Genomic DNA, 20607 nt, shown 5'->3' with positions numbered 1-20607 from the left:
AGGCTGGAATTGCTTTCTCCTCTTTTCCACAGCTTCCAACCGTGCGGAGCCACCGTCCCACCTGGCGGACGGGGACCCGCACGGGCCGGGGATGCTCCCGGGGCACAGGGGACGGGGCACAGGGGTCATCCCCCGGAGGGTGGCACGGGGGGAGCCCGAGCAGGGCCAGCCCCTGGGCTCGGTGCTGCAGCGGAGCCCGGCCCACGGCCGGAGCCGGGGCTGGGGCCGCCCCCGGGGCCGGGGCCGGGGCCGGGGCGGGGAGAGGCGGCCGGGGCGGCGGCGGAGCGGAGCGGAGCGGGGATGGCAGCGCCGCTGCGGGCGGCCCTGGCGCTGGGGCTGCTGGCGGCCGCTCAGCCCGCACCGGCCCCGGGACAGCGGCGGCAGGCGGAGGTACGGGCGGCACCGGCACCGGCACCGGCAGCGGGGAGGGCGGGAGCGTGTCCGGGCTGTGCGTCCCCAGCGGGTGCGCGTGTCCCGGGTGGCCGTGGAGGGGTGTGCGGGTCCCTGGTGTGCGTGTCCCTGCTGTGTGTGTCCCTGGTGTGCCCCTGTCCCCCTGCCCCGGCTGTGCCTGTCCCCGTGTGGCCGTGTCCCCGGTGTGCCTGTCCCCTGGTGTGCGTGTCCCCTGGTGTGCCCCTGTCCCCCTGCCCCGGCTGTGCCTGTCCCCGTGTGGCCGTGTCCCCGGTGTGCCTGTCCCTGCTGTGTGTGTCCCCGGTGTGCCCACATCCCCGTCCCCGTGCCCCAGCTGTGCCTGTCCCCACTGAGTCCATGCCCTCGGCATGCCCATGTCCCTGTTCCTGTGCCATAGGTGTGCCCAGGCTCTAGATGTGACTGTCCCTGGTGTGCCCGTGTCCCGCCAGGGGTGTGCATATCCCTGTGTGCCCGTGCCATGGGTGTGTCTTTGCCCTGGGTGTGCATGTCCCTGGTGTGCCAGTGTCATAGGTGTGGCCGTGCCCCAGGTGTCACTGTGTCCCTGGTGTGTCCATGCCCCAGGTGTCACTGTGTCCCTGGTGTGCCCATGTCCCTGGTGTGCCCATATCCCTGTTGTACCCGTGCCAAAGGTATGAGTGTGTCCCCCAGGTCCATCCCCAGCACAGGTGAGTGTCCTGAGCTCCTGACCCCTGTGCCTGCCCGTGTGCAGCAGTGTGTGTGCCACAGGTGTGTGGCTGTGCCAGCTGGAGGTGGATGGGGCTGTGCCACAGGCTGGTGTCGGGATGCCAGGGTGTGTGTGTGGCCACCTGTGCTTGGGGAGCTGTGGCAGAGAGTCACAGGCTGGTTTGGGTTAGAATGGACCTAAAACTCATCCTATTTCACCCCCTGCAAGGGCAGGGACACTTCCACTACCCCAGGTTGCTCCATGCCCTGGCCTTGGGCACTGCCAGAGATCCAGGGACAGCCACAGCTGCTCTGGCACCCTGTGCCAGGGCCTGCCCACCCTCACAGAGAAGAATTCTTTCCCAAATCTAATCTAAGTCTGCCCTATTTCAGCTTTAAGCCATTCCTCCTTGTCCTATCTGTCCTTGCTCTTGCCTAAAATCCCTCTCCAGCTCCCTGGGAGCCCCTTAGGCACCGGATGGGCTCTGTGTGTCCCTGGAGCCTTCTCTTGTCCAGGATGAACAGCCCCAGCTCTCCCAGCCCGTGTCCAGGTGTCCCCACAGGTGATGTGCACCTGCAAACCTCCCCATCTCCCAGCATTTGGTGCCCAGGAGGGGACAAAATCCAGCCCTTCCCCTGCCTGCCTCTCCCCAGGGCTGTCCCCATCACCTCTGCTTGGGTTTCTCTGTTTGTCCTGCTGTCATTGTCACCCTGTGCCACCATCCATTCCTGTTTGTTTTGGGAGGACAAGGTAGGAGATCTGGCTGGTGAACAAAGGCTCATATTGGGGATTTTTTCTCGCTTAGGCCTCGATCCAGTGTACATTTGTACAAATGCTTAATTTTCAACCCCAGCCAGCAAGTCCTGGTGAATTAATTGGGATTTTGAGCACATGCTCTGAGAGGAAAAGGGCACAGGAATGCTCAGAGGCTTGTTCTGAGGTGCAGGCTCCTTCTGCAGGGAGATGCTGCTTCAGAGAGCTCATTAATAGCTGTGCTTTTCCCACTGTGCACAAACCTCAGCCCAGCCCCTCGTGACACCTGCAGAAAATAAATCTGCAAAGATTTTAATGCTCAGGAAACCAATAATTTAAAATTCACTTTAAAAGGGAACCAACTGATTGGGGAAAACTGGTTTAACAACCCAAACTGCCTTTCCAGCCCTCCTTGGTGACTTCTGAGCTGTTTTCCCTTGAAGCTTCAGAATAGATCCCAGGATTGTGGCAGATCCTTCCCGAGGGAGTTCTGGGCAAGGCACTTTCCTGTCTCCCTGCCTCAGTTTCCCCAAGGGGATGTGCTGTGCTGCCCAGGGACCTGGGGACAACACACACACAATGGAAATGCTGGGACTGGGGAGTGGAACTTGTCTAAATAAACTGAGCAGTTAATTTTCTTTCGAGAGGAAGCTGAAATTCTCACATAACATCAAATAGTTCTGGCGATTTGTGGCTTTCAGAGCACTTCCAGGCTTTGCTTCTAAAGCTTGCTTTTTTTTTTTTTTTAATTCTTTTAAAAAAGCCACAGTTAGCAACAATATGTTGTGTAAACTTAGATGCATAAGACTGTCAAATGTCCAGTTATGTGCTTTTCCTGGCTGGTTTCCATGTTTTCACTGCATCTGTACCAATTGCAGTTAAAAAAAAAAACAAAAAACAAAAAACAAAAAACAAAAAAAACCCAAAACCAAAACCACTTTAAAAAATAAGGAAAAATCGAAAATTTAATTTGAAGCATTTGTATGTGAAATCACCTTATCATCTCCAGATAGGAGAGGGCCCAGTGTAGGAGAGCACATGGTTTGGCAGAGCTGTGTCTGGCTGGGCTGTGCTCAGACAGCAGCTGGGGGGTGGTAATGCCCAAAGTTCCCTGATCCTGAGGGAATTGTGTAAAACACCCGGGGCATGTGAGATCTCAGCCTGTGGTGGGAGTGAGGAGCTGGACAAAGAAGCCCCAGATTTGTGTGAGAAGCTCCAGGTGACATAAAAGCTGAGGAGGAATTTGAGAAAAACAGGGAATGGGAACAGAGAGCTGGGCTAACAGACTGAATAATTCTAATTTTGGAATTTTTTTTCCAATTTTTTCCCCCTGCACTGCTGTTCTCCTCCCCATCTTGCAGTATGGGAATGCTTCCAGATATGTTTTGATATATTTGATATTCTCCCCCTTATCAAACCAAGGTCTTCAGATTTCTCAGATTTTGGGCTGGGAGATGCTCCAGCATTTCTGAGCTGCTTTGGGAGCAGGATGCTGTTGGGATGGACGCAGGATGCTGAGCACAGCTGGGTGGAGGGAGGCTCCTGGTACCACACAGACCCTGTGGGGCTGGGAGCTCAGCCCCTTGGGGCACGGAGCATCCCGCATCTTCCTTCTGACACAAGGCGGAGAAATCCTCCTTCCTCCTCCCTGCTCTTCAGCCTCAGCACGATGGAGGGAGAGGAGGAGGAGGAGGAGGAATTCCCCCTCTGAGGAGAGGAGGAGGAGGAGGAGGAGGAGGAGGAATTCCCCCTCTGCGGCATGGCCGGGCTCTGCATCGCCCCCATCCCGCGTCTCGGAGCCGCCGGCGCGGATGTGGCGAGCGGCCCCGGGTGCCCCGGCCATCCCCGGTGTGATTTCCACGCCGTGAGTCACCGCAGCACGAACAGCTCGCCTTTCTTCCTGCTTCTGCCCCAAAACAATCCCCGCTTGTTCGGGCAAACCTCGCCCGCCGGGCAGGGGCCGGGGCCGGCGCCTTCCCCCGCTCCCAGACGGTGGAGGGCAGGACTCCTTCTCCTTTCTTTCCCTTTCCTTTCCTTTCTTTCCTTTTCCCTTTCCTTTCCTTTCCTTTCCTTTCCTTTCCTTTCCTTTCCTTTCCTTTCCTTTCCTTTCCTTTCCTTTCCTTTCCTTTCCTTTCCTTTCCTTTCCTTTCCTTTCCTTTCCTTTCCTTTCCTTTCCTTTCCTTTCCTTTCCTTTCCTTTCCTTTCCTTTCCTTTCCTTTCCTTTCCTTTCCTTTCCTTTCCTTTCCTTTCCTTCCCTTCCCTTCCCTTTCCCCTTTCCTTTCCCCTTTCCCTCCTCAGACACCACAACACAACCAGGCTGTGTGACCAAACTGGTTTGTCAGCCCCTCTGGTATTCACAGGGGAAGCTTTGGCCAAGCCCAGTGTTCTTCCCTGGTTTCCCCAAGAGTTTTGGGTCACATTCAGCAGTTTTGGTGCTGCAGCCCATCAGGGTGCTGAGGGTGCCAGGGCAAAGCTGCTTCCCAATGAGTTAGCACTGATCCATGGATTGGTTTGGGTTGGAAGGACCCTAAATCTCTCATTGCACCCCCTGCCACACCTTCCACTAGACCAAGTTGCTCCAAGCCACATCCAGACGATTAGTGAAACCAGGAGGGGTTTTAGCTAGGCCAGGCTTACTGCTTCTCAGCTTTACAAGATGGAGTGTGAAAATAAAAGGAGTTTAGAAGACCCCAACTCCACATCTTTAGTGGCAAGTGGATTATTTGCTGCTAAAAAGTAGATTTTAGGAGTGGTTGGCGGGACAGGAGGTTCCTCCAGGGCACAACAGAGGAATCCCAGCAGCCAGGGATGGGATGGGATGGGATGGGATGGGATGGGATGGGATGGGATGGGATGGGATGGGATGGGATGGGATGGGATGGGATGGGATGCTTGGGGCTTTCACCACACTCCATCCCCAGTGCAGGGAATCAGCTGAGGCTTCCCTGCCTTTCCACTGGGAGCACAGCCAGGCTCTGTGCTCGCTAATGCCCCTGCTCGTGTGTCCATAGATGCAATATTTATAGAGATACTTACACACACACTTAAACAAAGGCAGCGCGGGCTCTGCCTGAGGCTTTGCAGGGATGAGCGGCAGCAAATGAGCGTTTTTAATTGCTGTGCCATCTTCTGGAGGCAGCAGGGAGCCGATGGGCAGGAGGAGCCGCTGCTCCCTCTGTGACCACACCAAAACACGCCCGGGGCCAGCTCTGCTGGTATGTGTGCTGGGGGAAACTGAGGCTGAAAGGCAGGAGGCTCTGTGCCCAGTTTGGCCGTGAGATGATGTGGGATGAGCCTGGGGATGCTGGAACCAGGGTTTAGGATCCTCCTGGGCTGTCTCATGGTTTCAAACAAAAGACTTTGAAGGTGCAGATTGTGGTGGTATCACCTGCAATCATGACATAAAACACCTGTGTCAGATTAAACCCTTTTCTGACCCAGAGATGGAGCAACTGAGAGGTGTTCTAAAAACTCTTACTCTATTTTCAGTCTCATGAGAAGGGTGAGACAATACAGATGTTACAATCCACACCAGCACAATCAGAAGCCAGCTATTTCTTAATCACAATACATCATAAGCACTTCTTGGCCTTGTCTTTGGCAGGATGGGGTCCCTTCCCTGCCCTGCCGGGGATGGAGGGGAGGGATGCGGTTTGTGCCCGGTCAGCAGGAGCTGTGTGGTCAGCAGGAGCTGTGTGAGGCTTCTCGGGTACCCAGGGGCTGGAAAGGAGCCAGCAGCGGCGTGGCTGCAGGGGAGGAGCTGATCCTGCTGTCTCCTTATCCCGGCTTCCAGGCACGGAGGGCTAATTGTGTTTGCCACCGGCTGCCTTCCACCCGGGATGCCTGTGGTGGAGGGCGAGGTGTTTCCTTGGCTTTAGCCGAGGCAGAGGTGATTTCCAGGGTTGTAACAGGCTCCACATCAGAGCCCTGAGATGGGGAGGGTCCCTCTGTCTCCCCCAGCCTCCTCCTGCTGTCCCCGCGGGTTCTCTGCTCCATCCCTGGCTCCCAGGCAGCCGGATCTGTGCTCCTCTCCCTCCCTCGTGCAGAGGGGGAGCTGGGCATATTTCATGTTAATGCTTCTCTCGGTTTCCTGCTGTTTTTCTTTTCCCATTGTATGGAAAAGAGCATTTCCCCGTCTGGGGCAGGAGGGAGGGGGTTTTCCCCAGCACGGCCAGACTTTGCATTGCAGCCTCGGGAGAGGTTGAATGGGCTGGTGCCAGGTTCCAGCCAGCCCTGCCTGAGCCTGGCTGGGCTCTGGGGGGTTGTGCAGTGCTGGGGGAGCCTTCAGCACCGGTTTGGGCACAGGATGCTGTGGCAAGGGGCTCTTGGGTTCCCCTGGACCCCAAAAGCTCGCTGGATTTGTATGCTCTGTGCTTGGATAAATATCTGACAGAGATCAGCACATCCCTCTCCTGCAGCTCTGTGTTTCCAGGACCACCATCACCCTTAGCTGACAGCAGATGTGTCTAGAAAACATAATAGAATTTCTCCTGATGGTTTTGCAGCTGGAGAGTTGGTGCCTGTGTGTGAGAACCTCAATGTGGCACAGGCCAGAAACCACAGAGAAAATGCTGCTTTGCTTGGGCTTGCAAAGCTCAAGGAGCTCTGGGCAGGAATGATAAAGCCAGTGGCCTCTGTGCCTTCTGGTGCTGCTCAAGAGCAGCTGCTGGGACAGGGGTTGCTTTTTTCATTGTGCACCCTGATGTGTCCAGATGGGGTTTCAAGCCTTCATGAGATCATGGTGAGGAAAAACCATTTTCATGCTTTAATGGTGGGATTGTGTTGGGTTACAGGCATGGAAAGAGCTTCAGGTTGTGCTGAGTGAATGCAAAATTGTGTTAGAAAATGTTCAGACCATGATGTGAGAGCCAGGACTTCCCATCCAGGTGTTGAGCTCACATTTATCTGCACTGATGTCACCTCTGGCATCTTCACCCTGTAACTGGTGATTCACCATGGAACTGGTGATTCTGTGCTTCTGGAGGGGAACTTTATGAAAATACAAGCACAGGGGGAAAGGATGAGATCCCTTCTCCTCTCCAGATACTCCCAGAGGGCTCCAAGCCACCCCATCCCCAGGATGCTCCTCCATCCCTGCATGCCCATCCTGAGCTGCTCCTGCTGGGTTTTGCTCCTGGTACCCCTGTGAGGATGGGGATATCCTGGTGTGGCTGGGGAATGGCAAGTCCAGGCTGGATGGTAAAGCCTGGGCAGAGGTGTTGTGGCTTCTCCTGACAAACAAACCACTGCTCTCCCTGCCAGGGTGGCACTTGATTTCCCCTGACTCACTGTGAGGGGTCTGGGTGACCCTGGCCATTCTCAGGCTCCTCTTTCTGCAGCCTGGCACAGCTGGGATGAGCTGCTGGTGCCTCCAGCTAAGACAGGCAGCTTTGGTGGGAAAAGCAGCCAAATTCTTTGTGTGGGGCTGGGTAAAGAGCGTGTCCAGGCAGGAATCTGTGCTGGTGCTCTGCCAGAGGGGGATGCTCCAGGTAGAAGAGGGTGTAAAGGAGGAGATGGAACTGGAGGAGATGAAACTGGAGGAGATGAAACTGGAGGAGATGGAACTGGAGGAGATGAGGGCTGCAGAGCACACGTGGCTGCGCGTGCCCACATGGGGTGACGCGTTTGGGGGTGACATGAGGATGGCTGTTCGTGGCAAGCAGAGGTTTGGGCAGGAGGAGGAGAGGGAGAGGCCCTGAAACACCTCGGGGCTGCCACATCCACAAACCATTCCTGCTGCCTGCCCGGTGACAGGGCCCAGGAGGAGCTGCTGCCTCCTCTGCCGGGACACAAAGGAGAGCTGGGTCACCCACAGTCAGGAGCAGCACTGAGAGGAGATCGCCACTCCAACCCCTTCCCTTTCCCGGCCCCGAGATGAGCTGGGAGGGAAAACATCTTTAAAAACACCCCGAGGGCCCCAGCCGTGCTCTCTGGGCCATCCTGTGGCATTCCTGGTGCTCAGCACACCTCTCCTCTGGTTTGCGGGGAGGGGAATCCGCCACTTTCGCTTTTTATTCTGATTATTATTCATTGCCGTAAGCGCGGCTCTGCTGCACTAACAGGATGCTGGGCGTCTTGTTTGTGTCCCGCAGACATCCCTGGCGGCGGGGCAGGCGGGCGTGGAGCATTCCTGTCACCCCGGCTATTAACTCCTCCAAAAGCAGCCCCAGGCTGCTTATTTTCTTTATTTTCTTTAACATACAATTCAAGCGCTGGAGCAAGTTCAGAGAGGCAATCTCCGTCCGTGTCGGCGGCCGATAAGAAGAAGAAGAATGGTTTGGCAAAGCCAATCGCACCCTGAGCGTCCCCGCTCGGCAGCAACAGATCCTGGTGGGGATGGGGGAGGCTGAGCCTGGCCCCAGCTCACCCCGCACTAAATCGCGGCCACTCCGGCTTTGTTTGGAGCCAGGGCGATCAGAGCCGTGGGTTTGGTCGCCTCTGGCTGCGGATGGGATGGCAGCAGAGGTTTCTGATCTCTGTATTTCCTCCCACGACTCCATCGTGGCCAAAAAACCCTAAGAGCCAAATGAAATGATGGGGAGGAGACGCACAGGAACCTGTATGGGCACGGCTGCTTGAGGTGCAGAGCTCCCAGGAGCAAAACAAGCGGGTATTTAGGGTTTGCAGCACTGTTTGCCCTCTCATCTCCTTTCCTTCCCCTTCCCAAGCCAACACGTGCTCTGAGCTGCCCCTTTGCCACTTTTTCTTGCAGCTCTTCCTGAGAAATACGGCTACTCCAGGGAGTCACACACATTTACCTGCACTGATGTCACCGCTGGCATCTTCACCCTGCACCCTCACATATAACGGGTGATTTTGTGCTTCTGGAGGAGAACTTTAAGAGAATACAAGCACAGGGGGAAAGGATGAGATCCCTTCTCGTTATACTCTCAGAGGGCTCCAAGCCACCCCATCCCAGGATGCTCCTCCATCCCTGCATGCCCATCCTGAGCTGCTCCTGCTGGGTTTTGCTCCTGGTACCCCTGTGAGGGTGGGGATATCCTGGTGTGGCTGGGGAATGGCAAGCCCAGGCTGGATGGTAAAGCCTGGGCAGAGGTGTTGTGGCTTCTCCTGACAAACAAACCACTGCAAAGCAAAACCAGGGGGCAGTTCGGGTTTGCAGCACTGTTTGCCACCTCATCCCCTTTCCCCCCTCTTCCCAAGCTGACACGTTCTCTGAGTTACACCTTTCCCGTTTTTTCTTGCAGCTCTTCCTGGAGAAATACGGCTATTTCAGGGAGCAGGGGGCCGGCACACACAGCCCTGCCGAGTTCAGCAAGGCGCTGAGGTAGGAGCCTCTTATCCAACGCTGCCCTCCAACCTCCAGCTGCAGCGATGCTGCCAGCACCCCGAGGGGGTTTTTCACAGCCAGAGGGGTCTTTTTGCAGCTGGAGGCTCTGTGTCTCACGGGCTGATGCTAAAGCAGAGCCAGGGAGAGGCGGGTCCGTGCCCGGTCCCCAGCTGGGTGCCGGCTGCTGGCACCCGGCTCTCGCTGCTTTATTCGCCTTTTATGGCCCGGAGCTCGCCTGCAATAAAATCTGTGGGAGGCCGAGCTTGGGGACGGCTGGGAGATGTCAGAGGGGGAGAGCTGCCAGCTCCTGCCTGGGCTTCTCCTAAGGACATCACCTCTGGGAGCATCCCGGGCTTGACTTTGTGCAAAGCCAAATGCAAAATTAAATGTGTAAGGCAAATTACTGGGGTTAAAAACGGAAAAAGGCTTTTTTAGGATCCATTTTTAGGCTTCTTTGCCCCTGCTAGGAGGTGACTTACAGGCCAGATGTGCTTGCAGAGCCAAATCCTTCTTGTTTTACCAATTGGATGAAGTTCTGATGCTGGGGTTTGAAGCTTGTGGGGTGAAAATCATGGCTTGGGTCAAACTCCTGGCACAAACATACCCAAACCCTGGCACCAACATACCCAAACCTCCAGCACAAACACACCAAAACCTCTGGCACAAACATACCCAAACCCCCAGCACCAACATATCCAAACCCCCAGCACCAACATACCCAAACCCTGGCACAAACATCTCCAAACCCCCAGCACCAACATACCCAAAATCCTGGCTCAGGTCAAACTCCTGTCAGCAACATACCCAAACCCCCAGCACAAACACCCCCAAACCCCCAGCATCAACACACCAAAACCTCTGGCACAAACATACCCAAACCCCCAGCACCAACATACCTAAACCCCCAGAACAACATCCCCAAACCCTGGCACAAACATCCCCAAACCCTGGCACAAACCACACCCAAACCCTGGCACAAACACACCCAAACCCCTGGCACAAACATCCCCAAACCCTGGCACAAACCACACCCAAACCCTGGCACAAACACACCCAAACCCCACCACGGAGGGTCTGGACGTGGCTGCTGACATCCCCCTTCCCCCTGCAGGCATTTCCAGCGTGTGACCCACCTCCCTCCCAGCGGGGTGCTGGATGTCCCCACGCTCCATCAGATGGCCCTGCCCAGGTGTGGCACGGATGACGGGCACGGCCGCGCTGCCCCCGCCCGGCGCCGGCGGCGCTCGGCGCAGCACGGTGAGCACCGGGGCTCCCGGGGGATTTGGGGTCTGAGATGCTCGGATCTCCCATCCTGGACTCGTGGGGAAGCTGCTGTGGGTGGGAGGTGCAGCCCCACTGGCGCAGCATCCAGCCCAGGACATGCTTGGAGGCTGTTTTTAAAGCAGTGATTAGAGATTCGACTCCCGGTTTTGGGGAATTCGGCTCTCTGGCGTGGTTTTAGTGCTGCTGTGGGAGCCAGGAGATCTCCCAGAGAGCACTCAGGTCACCATGGCCCCACACTCAGCTGGGCTGGACGATCTGGAGGGCAGGGGCTGGCACACATGAAGTTATCCCCCAGTTTTGCTGATCTTTGGGACTTCTAATGCATATTAGGGACACAGCAGTAACCAAAAACCTGCCAGCACTTGGCTGCCTGACCCGAGAGTCTTTTCACCCATGTTAAGGGGTTTCACTCTGCTCCAAGCATCCTTCTGTGCTCCTGTGTGGCCAGGACTGGGCCTCTTGTCCCTCGTGAGCTCTCTTTGGGCTTGCAGATGAGTAACTGGATTCCTAGAGAGCAAGAGGGCCGGGACCAGCTGTGCTCAGGACATGGGAAAAACGAAGGGGAGATTAGGAAAAGGCTCTGTGCCGTGTCAGGCTGTCTGTGCATCTGGCAGGGCTGGCCATGGACAGCCCCAGGAGAGCCCTGTCATCTCCTCCAGCCTCTGGATTTCCTCCCAGAGCCCCAGCATGTGTCCCTTGCAGGAGCCATCCTGTGCCCACGATGGGCAGTGGATGGCAGTGGGCAGTGAGCAGAGCAGGAAGGACATAGAGCAGGAGGTGGGCAAACAGGAGCAGCCAGAGCCCTGTGGCTCATGGGGCTCCTCTTTGGGCATCAAAAAAGTGGGTGGGTGGCAGGAAATGCCCAATGGCTCAAGGATAGGGCAGGAAAGGGCTCAGTGTGGTTATTGCTCTGGTGATCTGATGTCACAGCAGTGGGGATGGGACAGCAGCACATCTGTACCCATGGGCTGGATGGGAGACAGGAGGTGCCTGCAGGGCTGATGGCACTGGCCAGGAAGGCTGGGGAGGGCTTTGTGCTGTTTATCCTGCTTGAAGCAGGGATGTGTGCCAGCTTTGCTGGGAGGCTCAGCCCAGAGGCAGAGCCCTGGTGTGCTGCCAGCTCTGTTCCCCCTGTTTTCCTGCACATCTGGAGCAGAGGCAGAGGCTGGAGCCTGTCCCCACTCCCACGCCTCAGCACCAGCTCTGGCACCCACATCCCCCCAGGGCCCCACAGCTTTTTTCCTGCTCCCAGATGCCTCCAGATAAATGTAATCCCAGGGCTCTGGGGTCCCACAGCTGCTGAGGGGTGCTGGAGGAGGAGGAGGTGCTGCTCACCAACTATGTGAACTCTCATCTTTGCCCTCCTGTGTGTTAGGGGGGTTGGAGAGCTTAGGGGGAGTTGCATCACTTGTCCCCTTCATCCTGGTCGCCAGCTGTCCTTGTAGCACCAAGGCTCTGTCCCTGATGTCTGTGCTGGGACTTGGGTCAAACCCCCAGCACAAACATCCCCAAACCACTGGCACAAACACACCCAAACCCTCAGCACCAACATGCCCCAAACCCCAGCACCAACATCCCCAAACCCCTGGCACAAACACACCCAAACCCCTGGCAGAAACATCCCCAAACCCCCAGCATCAACATACCCAAACCCCCGGCGCAAACACACCCAAACCCTCAGCATCAACATGCCCCAAACCCCAGCACCAACATCCCCAAACCCCTGGCACAAACACACCCAAACCCCTGCCACAAACACATCCAAACCCTCAGCACCAACCCCCCAAACATCCCCAAACCCTGGCACCCTTTGAAGGAAGCGATCTGGGACAGATGGAGCCCTGCTCACCCTCTCTCCGTGCCCGGGGCTGGCTTTGTTGTGGCACAGGAGGGCGGTGGCCGAAGCGGCAGCTGACGTACCGAGTGGTGAACCGCCCGCCGTACCTGCCGCAGCACGGGGTGCGCCTGGCCGTGCGCGCCGCCTTCCAGCTCTGGAGCAACGTGTCCTCGCTGACATTCTGGGAGGCACAGGATGGCCCTGCTGACATCCGCCTCACCTTCTTCCACGGGGACCACAACGATGGACTCAACAACGCCTTCGATGGGCCAGGTGCTGGTCGCTTCCTCCTTGTAAGCGTCTCTTTGTGACGTGGGGTCTTCCCCCGCGGGGAGGAGGGCTGGGATTGTGCTGGGCTGGGGGTGATGGAGGCTCTGCAGTGTCTCCAGCCCAATTTGTACCAGTTTTCTGTCTGATTTGGGGTGTCCCCTCCCAACTCTGCAAGTGAGGTCTGCCTGCAAAACGGCTGAGATGTTCCTCACAGACCCTCAAGGAGCGCCACAACACCCTCCAAACATGGGCTCCTCAAAAAAACCCTAAAACTGATGCACATTTAGGCAAAGCAGAGCTGCATGTGCCAAGCTCCCTTTGATGGGCCAGGTGCTGGTCGCTCCCCCCTCGTAAGCTTCTCTTTTACAATGTGGGCTCTTTCCCTGCAAGGAGAAGGGCTGGGCTGCTGGTGGGCTGGGGGTGGTGGAGGCTCTGCAGTCTCTCACAGAATCACAGAATAATGAGGTTGGAAGAGACCTCCAAGATTGAGTCCAACCTATGCTCTAACACCTCAACTAGACTCTAGCACCAACTGCCATGTCCAGTCTTTTTTTAAACACATCCACAGATGGTGATTCTGCCACCTCACTGGGAAGAGCATTCCAGTACTTTATTATTCTTTCGGTGAAAAATTTCTTCCTAATGTCCAACCTATCCCTTCCCTGCTGTAGCTTGAGACTGTGTCCTCTGGTTCTGTCAGAGAACTGTCTACAACCTCCCTTCAGGGAGCTGTAGAGAGCAATGAGGTCACCTCTGAGCCTCCTCTTCTCCAGGCTAAACAGCCCCAGCTCCTTCAAACATTCCTCACAGGGTTTGTGTTCCCAGCCCCTCACCAGCCTTGTTGTCCTCCTCAACATCCTTCCTAAATGGAGGGGCCAGAATTGGGCACAGCACTCGAGGTGTGGCCCCACCAGTGCCCAGTGCAGGGGCAGAGTGACCTCCCTGCTCCTGCTGGCCACACCATTCCTAACGCAGGTCAGGAGCCATTGGCCTTCTTGGCCACCTCCAGCCCAGCTTGCACCAGTTTTCTGTCTGATTTGGGGCCTGATTTGCTGTCTGATTTGGGGTCTCCCCTCCCAACTCTGCAACTGAGGTCTGTCGCCACATTTCTCTTCACAGAGAAAAGCAAGGCACCATTCTTCCCAAGAATATTTCTGGGTTTCACATTCTCTGAACCTCAGAGAAAGGGAAAACAATTCTTATCTCATTTGCCGTGCCTGTGTTTGTGCAAAAGTAGAATGCAGCATGGAGATTGTTTACCCACAGTGATGGTGTTTTGTTTCCTTGGCCTGTCAGGGCCAAGTGTGTGTCTGTGTTGGGACTGTGGGCTGACAGTCGTGAGATTCAGTGCAGTGGAGTGCAGCTGAGTGCTTGGCAGATCCAGTTTAGATGTAATGTAATATAGTGTAATATAATATAGAATAATATAATATAATAAAGTAGTTAATTAGCCTTCTGATGAGATGGAGTCAGATGCATCATTCTCTCCCCCTCATCGGGAGTGAAAATATCCATGATAGAGGTCTGCCAGCAAGGTGGCTGAGATGCTCCTCAAGGAGCCCCACAACACCCTCCAAACCTGGGCACCACCAAAAACACCTAAAACTGACTCACATTTGGGCAAAGCAGAGCTGCATGTTGTGGCAATGTTCCTCACTCGGGGCTCACCCAATGTGAAGTTTTCTTGACTCAGGGTCACCAATTGTGGGAATTTGCAGGCAACCCCGACATGGGAAGAGACAAGAATCTTGACTCCATGTTTCAGAAGGATGATTTATTATTTAATGATATATTAAAAGAAAATTATATATTAAAACTATACTAAAAGAATAGAAGAAAGGATTTCATCAGAAGGCTTGAAAGGAATGGAATGATAAAATCTTATGACTGTGATTGGCCATTAATTAAAAACAACCACATGACACCAATCCCAGATGCACCTGTTGCATTCCACAGCAGCAGATAACCATTGGTTACATTTCGTTCCTGAGGCCTCTCAGCTTCTCAGGACAAAAAATCCTAAGGAAAGGATTTTTCATAAAGCGCCGTGGTGACGTTATGGTCCCTGCTGGCTCTCGTGTCCCCAGGAGGTGCCCTGGCTCACGCCTTCCTGCCCCGGCGAGGAGAAGCTCACTTTGACAGTGCTGAGCGCTGGTCCCTGCACAGTGGCAAGGGGAGGAACCTCTTCATCGTGGTGGCCCACGAGGTGGGGCACACGCTGGGGCTGCAGCACTCGCCCGTCAAGAGCGCCCTGATGTCGCCCTACTACAAGAAGCTCAGCAAGGATTTTGTCCTCAGCTGGGATGACATCTTGGCCATCCAGAATTTGTACGGTGAGCCTGGCTTCTCTGAGCATCCCTGGGTTCCTGCAGGGTTGTTCTCTGGGGTTCTCTGGGTTCCTGCAGGGTTGTTCTCTGGAGCAGTAGGGATGGGAGCAGGTCCCTGAAAGGGGAGAGGACTGCTGCCACATGGGCTCCATTCCTGTGGTGGCTGGGGAGGAAAATGCAGGAGAGGGGCACAGGTGCCAGGGCCTCCAGGGCAGGGAAGGTTGGGTTTGCTGCCCACTTGTCTGCTGGTGCATGTTTTTTGGGGTACCAAGGGATTTTTGTCACCATCATGTAGAGTGGGATAGGAACCAGACATTGGGACAAGGAGTCTTGGGAGTCCCAGCCCTGTGCTTTGGGAAAAGTTGTTTCTTTGCTCCTTCTGTGGACTCATCACCCCCTGTTCCATCCCAGGAAAGCCCTCCAAGGGCTCGGCCATCCAGCTCCCAGGAAAGGTCTTCACTCACTTCCAGGACTGGAGCACGGACCTTTACAGCAGGGACCGGCAGCAGAGGAGCCTCAGCACTTACTACTGCCACTCCTTCTTCGATGCCATAACCTCTGGTGGGTGCAGGCCAGCGGGACCCCCTCCAAAACCTGCACCCCACCCCTTGTCCCAGTGCTGCTGCAGCTCCCAGTGGAGGGAGAGCTGGGTTTGACTGGTCCACAGCTCCTGGCACTGGTGGTGTCACTGATGCACAGTGCACTTTGAGGGCACAGCAATGTGCCAGAAACAGGGAAAACGCCCCAAAACTCAGGCCATGGCAAGGATTAATCACTGCAGGAGCCCAGCTGTGCAAGATAAGCCTTGAGCTGTGGCTAGAATTTATCCTCTCATGCCTGGAGGGGAGAAAATGGATTCTGGAAGCTGGAAGGGCAGGAGGAAGCATCCAAACCCCAAAGCAGCACGGGGCTGCACGGGGAGGAGAGGGGATCTGGGGAGCAGTGCAGGGTGGTTCAATAACATTTCTCCCTCTGCTTCACAGACGGGGATCACAACCTCTACATCTTCAAGGGCAGCCACTACTGGGTGGTGTCAGGCAGTGGCAATGCCAGCGAGCCCCAGGCACTGCAGCCACGCTGGCCCGGCCTCCCCGCCGGCATCGATGCCTGCGCCTGGTCCCGGAGCACTGGGAAGTTCTACTTCTTCAAAGGTGGGTGAGGGGGCAGGGACTCCCCTCGGGGCTGCCACTGCTCCTGCCTGCAGGGTGGCTGGCCAGGTCTGGCTGGAGCCACACAGTTCTTGTTTGTGTCCCCTCCCAGTGCAGAGCTGGGGCATTGCTGCGCCCTGGGTGTGCAAAACCTGGGCTGGGTGCCCTGTCGTGGGTGAGCCACATGGCCCTGGCAGCCACAGCACCTCCTCGTGCCTCAGTTTCCCCATCAGGAGAGCAGCACTGACTGGTGTGTCAAAGCAAATCCAGGTGGAGTTGTGGGTGTTGGGGAGAAACTGCTCCCCAAAACACGAGGTGCAGGGGAGTGCATGGGGGTTTCATGGGGCACATGGATCCCTGTGCTGTGCCTGGGGGCTGAGCTGCCCTGGGAGCTGGGATACCACCCATGAGCTGTCCCAGCAGCTGGGATACCACCCATGAGCTGCCCCAGCAGCTGGGATACCATCCATGAGCTGTCCCAGGAGCTGGGATACCATCCCTAAACTGCTCCAGCAGCTGGTACACCATCCTTAAACTGCTCCAGGAGCTGGGATACCACCCATGAGCTGCCCCAGCAGCCGGGATACCATCCATGAGCTGTCCCAGGAGCTGGGATACCATCCCTAAACTGCCCCAGCAGCTGGGACACCATCCATGAGCTGCCCGAGGAGCTGGGACACCATCCTTAAACTGCCCCAGCAGCTGGGATACCATCCATGAGCTGCTCCAGCAGCTGGGATACCGTCCCTAAACTGCCCTGAGCTGTCCCAGCAGCTGGGATCCCATCCATGAGCTGTCCCAGAAGCCAGATGGGGAGAGGAAGGTCAAACCAAGCAGCCTGGCTGCCAGGGTCAGCCCCAGCTTTTAATGGGAAGCTGCTCAGAAAAGGGGCTTTGTGCTGCAGCTGGGTGAGAGCCAAAGCCCCTCTGCCTCCCCAGCCCTCACTGCTCCCTCCGTCCTGCCCAGGGCTGTGTCAGGCTGTGCCTTGTGAGCAGAATGGGGCTTTTGTCTGCCCTGTTGTGGGGACGGGGTGCTGTGGGGACAGCCAAGCCACTGATCCCCATCACAATTCCCGCTGCAGGGCTGGGTTTGGATGCCCCAGCCTCAGCTGGATCTGTTTCTGTCTGTCCCATTCACTGTGCAGGGCCAGGGGGGAGGCTTGCCAGAAGCAGCGTGATGGTGGCCTTGCTCTGTCCCTGATGGTCCCTTTCCATGCCTTCAAACCCCAGAGCTGCCGTGCCTCAGTTTCCCCTGTGACCGTGTTCAAAGGGGTCTGAGGATGAGGGAAGAGACTAAGATCTGACTCCACGTTTCAGAAGACTTATTATTTTATGCTATATATTATATTAAAACTATACTAAAAGAATAGAAGAAAGGATTTCCTCAGAAGGCTGGCTAAGAATAGAAAAAGAAGGAATGATAACAAAGGTTTGTGGCTCGGACAGAGAGTCCGAGCCAGCTGGGCTGTGATTGGCCATTAATTAGAAACAACCACATGAGCCCAATCCCAGATGCACCTGTTGCATCCCACAGCAGCAGATAACCATTGGTTACATTTTGTTCCTGAGGCCTCTCAGCTTCTTAGGAGGAAAAATCCTAAGGAAAGGATTTTTATAAAAGATGTCTGTGCCATTCCCCCCAGCCAGGCCCTCGGGGCAGCCCCGCTGTTGGTCACCAGTGGCATGGATGTCACTGACCACCACGAGGCCGGTCCTGTGGCTGAGTCTGACCACATCTGGAGCACCTGGGCTGCCAGGGTCCCCTCCGGGTGTGCTCTGACCCTCCTGTCCCCGCAGGTGGCCGATGCTGGCGCTACTCTGGCTCGGAGCTGGATGCGGGATTCCCCCGCAAATGCAGCGCCCTGGGGCTGCCCCGGCACCCGGACACCGCGCTCTACTTCCAGCAGCTCCGGCGCCTCGTCCTCTTCAAAGGGCCCAAGTACTTCGTGGTGGGCGAGGATCCGCTGGGCGTGGAGCCCTACTACCCCCGCAGCCTGCGGGACTGGGCAGGGCTGCCCCCGGGCACCGCCGGCGCTCTCACCCACCGCGACCGCGCCCTCTACTTCTTCAGGGATGATCAGTACTGGAAATTCGACCAGGATAAGCTGCAGGTGGTGGCCACCGGCAAATGGGCCACGCAGCTGGCCTGGATGGGCTGCTGGGATGCCAACAGTGAGCAGGTCCTGTTCTGAGAAAAGGGGGTCTGGACCTCGCCTGGATCCCTCGGGGTGTGACTCTGGTTCCTGTCTGACGATGGCTGGGCAGGGACTGGCTGCCCATTGGAGCCGTGGGATGGTGCAGCAGTGACCCAGCAGAGCTGGGATGGAGCTGGGACAGAGCCAGGTGTGGCCCAGCCAGGTGTGCCCCAGCCAGGTGTGCCATAGCCAGATGTGCCATAGCCAGGTGTGCCACAGCCAGGTGTGCCATAGCCAGGTGTGGCCCAGCCAGGTGTGCCATAGCCAGGTGTGCCCCTCCCAGGTGTGCCCCAGCCAGGTGTGCCATAGCCAGGTGTGCCCCTGCCAGGTGTGCCCCTCCCAGGTGTGCCACAGCCAGATGTGCCCCAGCCAGATGTGCCATAGCCAGGTGTGCCACAGCCAGGTGTGTCATAGCCAGGTGTGCCATAGCCAGGTGTGCCATAGCCAGGTGTGCCCCTGCCAGGTGTGCCATAGCCAGGTGTGCCCCAGCCAGGTGTGCCATAGCCAGGTGTGCCCCAGCCAGGTGTGCCACAGCCAGATGTGCCCCAGCCAGGAGGCCTGCAGGCTTTGGGACAGTATTTTTTATAACAGAGCACAGAAAGAAATCTATCAGCCATGGAGACTGCAAACACACCCATTTCTGTTCACTTTCAGGTTGTGTGTCAGAGCCAGGTGGCCTGAAGGCTTTGGGACTGTATTTTTTCTTTTAAAAGACCACAGAAAAATGTATCAGCCATGGAGACTGCAAACACACCCATTTCTGTTCACTTTCAGGATATTGTTACGCACGTTTTTCAAACCAGGACTGGGGTTTGGTGATACCTTTTGATATCTTTGTTGATACTTGTTGATATCTGTCATTTTCCCACTATCAGATGGAGAAGTTTCTCGCTGCTCTTGCTGTGGGGTTTGGATGGTTTTCAACAGCAGACTGACCACGTCTCCTGCTTAAAACTAAAAGAAAGGAGACATTTGGACAAAAAATTTGGGTCCATGTGGAGCTTTGCTGTTTGTTCAGACCCTGGGGTATGGAGGGTTGGGGATGCTTTGCTGGGCTGTGCTCACACCCCAGTGCTCTGCTGGAGACACCCCCACAGTGGGATTTTGGGGCAGAAAGCAGCAGGGTTTGGTGCAGGAGCCTCTTTGGGGAGGAGAGAAAGGGGGGGCAAAGCTGAGCTGCTGGCCACAGGCAGCAGGAGCTTTGGCTTTGGATGGGTTTGGGGTGCCTGGGTGGGTTCTCCTGGGCTGTGCTCACCTGGCAGCCCCCACTGTGTGCACAGAAGGTGCCTGTGCTCCGCTGCCTCTGCAAGGAACGGGATCAGGGAATTTCTGACTCCTGGGCCCCACCCGGGTGATGAACGGGGGGTGACAAATGGCTGGGGGAGGAGGGGAAGAGGAGAGGGTGAGCAGGACAGAGGGACATGTCTGTGCATGCAGGACAGCGTGGCTGCACATTCCTCATTCCTTTCCCAAGGCAGAGTCCCCACCTGGAAACGCCTCTGGCTCCTGGGCAGGGTCACCAGCCGTGTCTGCAAAGGGCCCAGCGTGTCCCAGGGCTGGGCATGGACCTCAGCTTCCTAGGGCTGGGATTCTGAGGCATTGGTGCTGGGCAAGACAGGGCTCAGCTTTATTAAATGATTTACTGAAGCCATTTGTGCCGTGGTTCTGCCAGGATTCAGGGCCCAGCCCTGCTCTGGTCCTGCTGTGCGGTCAGGGTGCTGTGCTGGGTGCCACGCCAGGGAGCCCTCCTGATGCCAGCAGCTTCAAGGGTTCCTCTTTCCCTCATCTTTGCCCTTTCCAGACCCTCCCTGCAGAGCAGGGCTTGCCCTGAGCTGGGTGCCAGGGCTGGTCCTTCCCAAGGGGTTTCAGTGGTACCCAGCACCAGCTGAGCTGTGGCTTTGGCAGGATGGGGAGCCAGCACTCCTCCCATTCTCCACAACACTTGTGATGAGCCCTTCATGTGCAGACACACACACAGGGGCTTCATCTGCCCAAAACCTCAGGGGACTTGCCAGGTTTCCAGAGAAACTCACATTTTCATAGGAATTGAATGACAATCAGGTGACGTGGCCTGCAGGGAGTCCCAAGGGCTTGGAGACCTGACAGCAAATAAAAACAACCTCTGGATGTGTGGTGTTGGGCTTTGTGCTTGTTTTCATGTCACACTTTGGGTTTGGGTTGTTTTTTTTTAAAGCAAATCTCCAGTTTCCTGACAGGGCTGTGTTTCAGATGCCTGTGGGTGTTTGGGGTTGGAGAGGGGGTTGCTGAATTTTGGCCTCAGCTTTCATGCTGGCATGATCAAAGAGGGGAGATGGATCCCACTGAAAACTCACTGATGGTGATGAAAACATGGAAATTCTCTTTCTTACTTCAACCCCAAATTACTGAGGATTTTTCCACACTTTGGAAT

The 20607-nt window shown here is 56.2% G+C and overlaps 1 protein-coding gene across 1 annotated transcript; it reads left to right on the top strand.

Annotated features, from left to right (window-relative positions):
• The first annotated feature begins 234 nt into the window (after positions 1–234).
• Positions 235–20312, top strand: MMP28 (matrix metallopeptidase 28). Its single transcript, XM_071447949.1, has 8 exons — positions 235–390; positions 9055–9134; positions 10249–10394; positions 12310–12531; positions 14616–14861; positions 15267–15416; positions 15839–16006; positions 17800–20312. The coding sequence occupies exons 1-8, from the start codon at positions 301–303 to the stop codon at positions 18192–18194; spliced, it is 1497 nt and encodes a 498-aa protein (XP_071304050.1). The 5' UTR covers positions 235–300; the 3' UTR covers positions 18195–20312.
• Positions 20313–20607: the final 295 nt, after the last annotated feature.

Source organism: Agelaius tricolor, unplaced genomic scaffold, assembly GCF_023055355.1.
Source record: "Agelaius tricolor isolate 1412-34295 unplaced genomic scaffold, bAgeTri1.0.p SCAF_25, whole genome shotgun sequence".
In the NCBI taxonomy this organism is placed as follows: Eukaryota; Metazoa; Chordata; class Aves; order Passeriformes; family Icteridae; genus Agelaius; species Agelaius tricolor.
Note: the sequence above shows the minus strand (reverse complement) of the source record. Positions and strands in the feature narration are given on the sequence as shown.

Coding starts and splice junctions, on each gene's coding strand:
- MMP28 (XM_071447949.1), top strand. CDS start 301: ATGGCAGCGCCGCTGCGGGCGGCCCTGGCGCTGGGGCTGCTGGCGGCC. Junction 14,862..15,266: donor GGCCATCCAGAATTTGTACG/GTGAGCCTGGCT, acceptor GTTCCATCCCAG/GAAAGCCCTCCAAGGGCTCG. Junction 15,417..15,838: donor CTTCGATGCCATAACCTCTG/GTGGGTGCAGGC, acceptor TCTGCTTCACAG/ACGGGGATCACAACCTCTAC.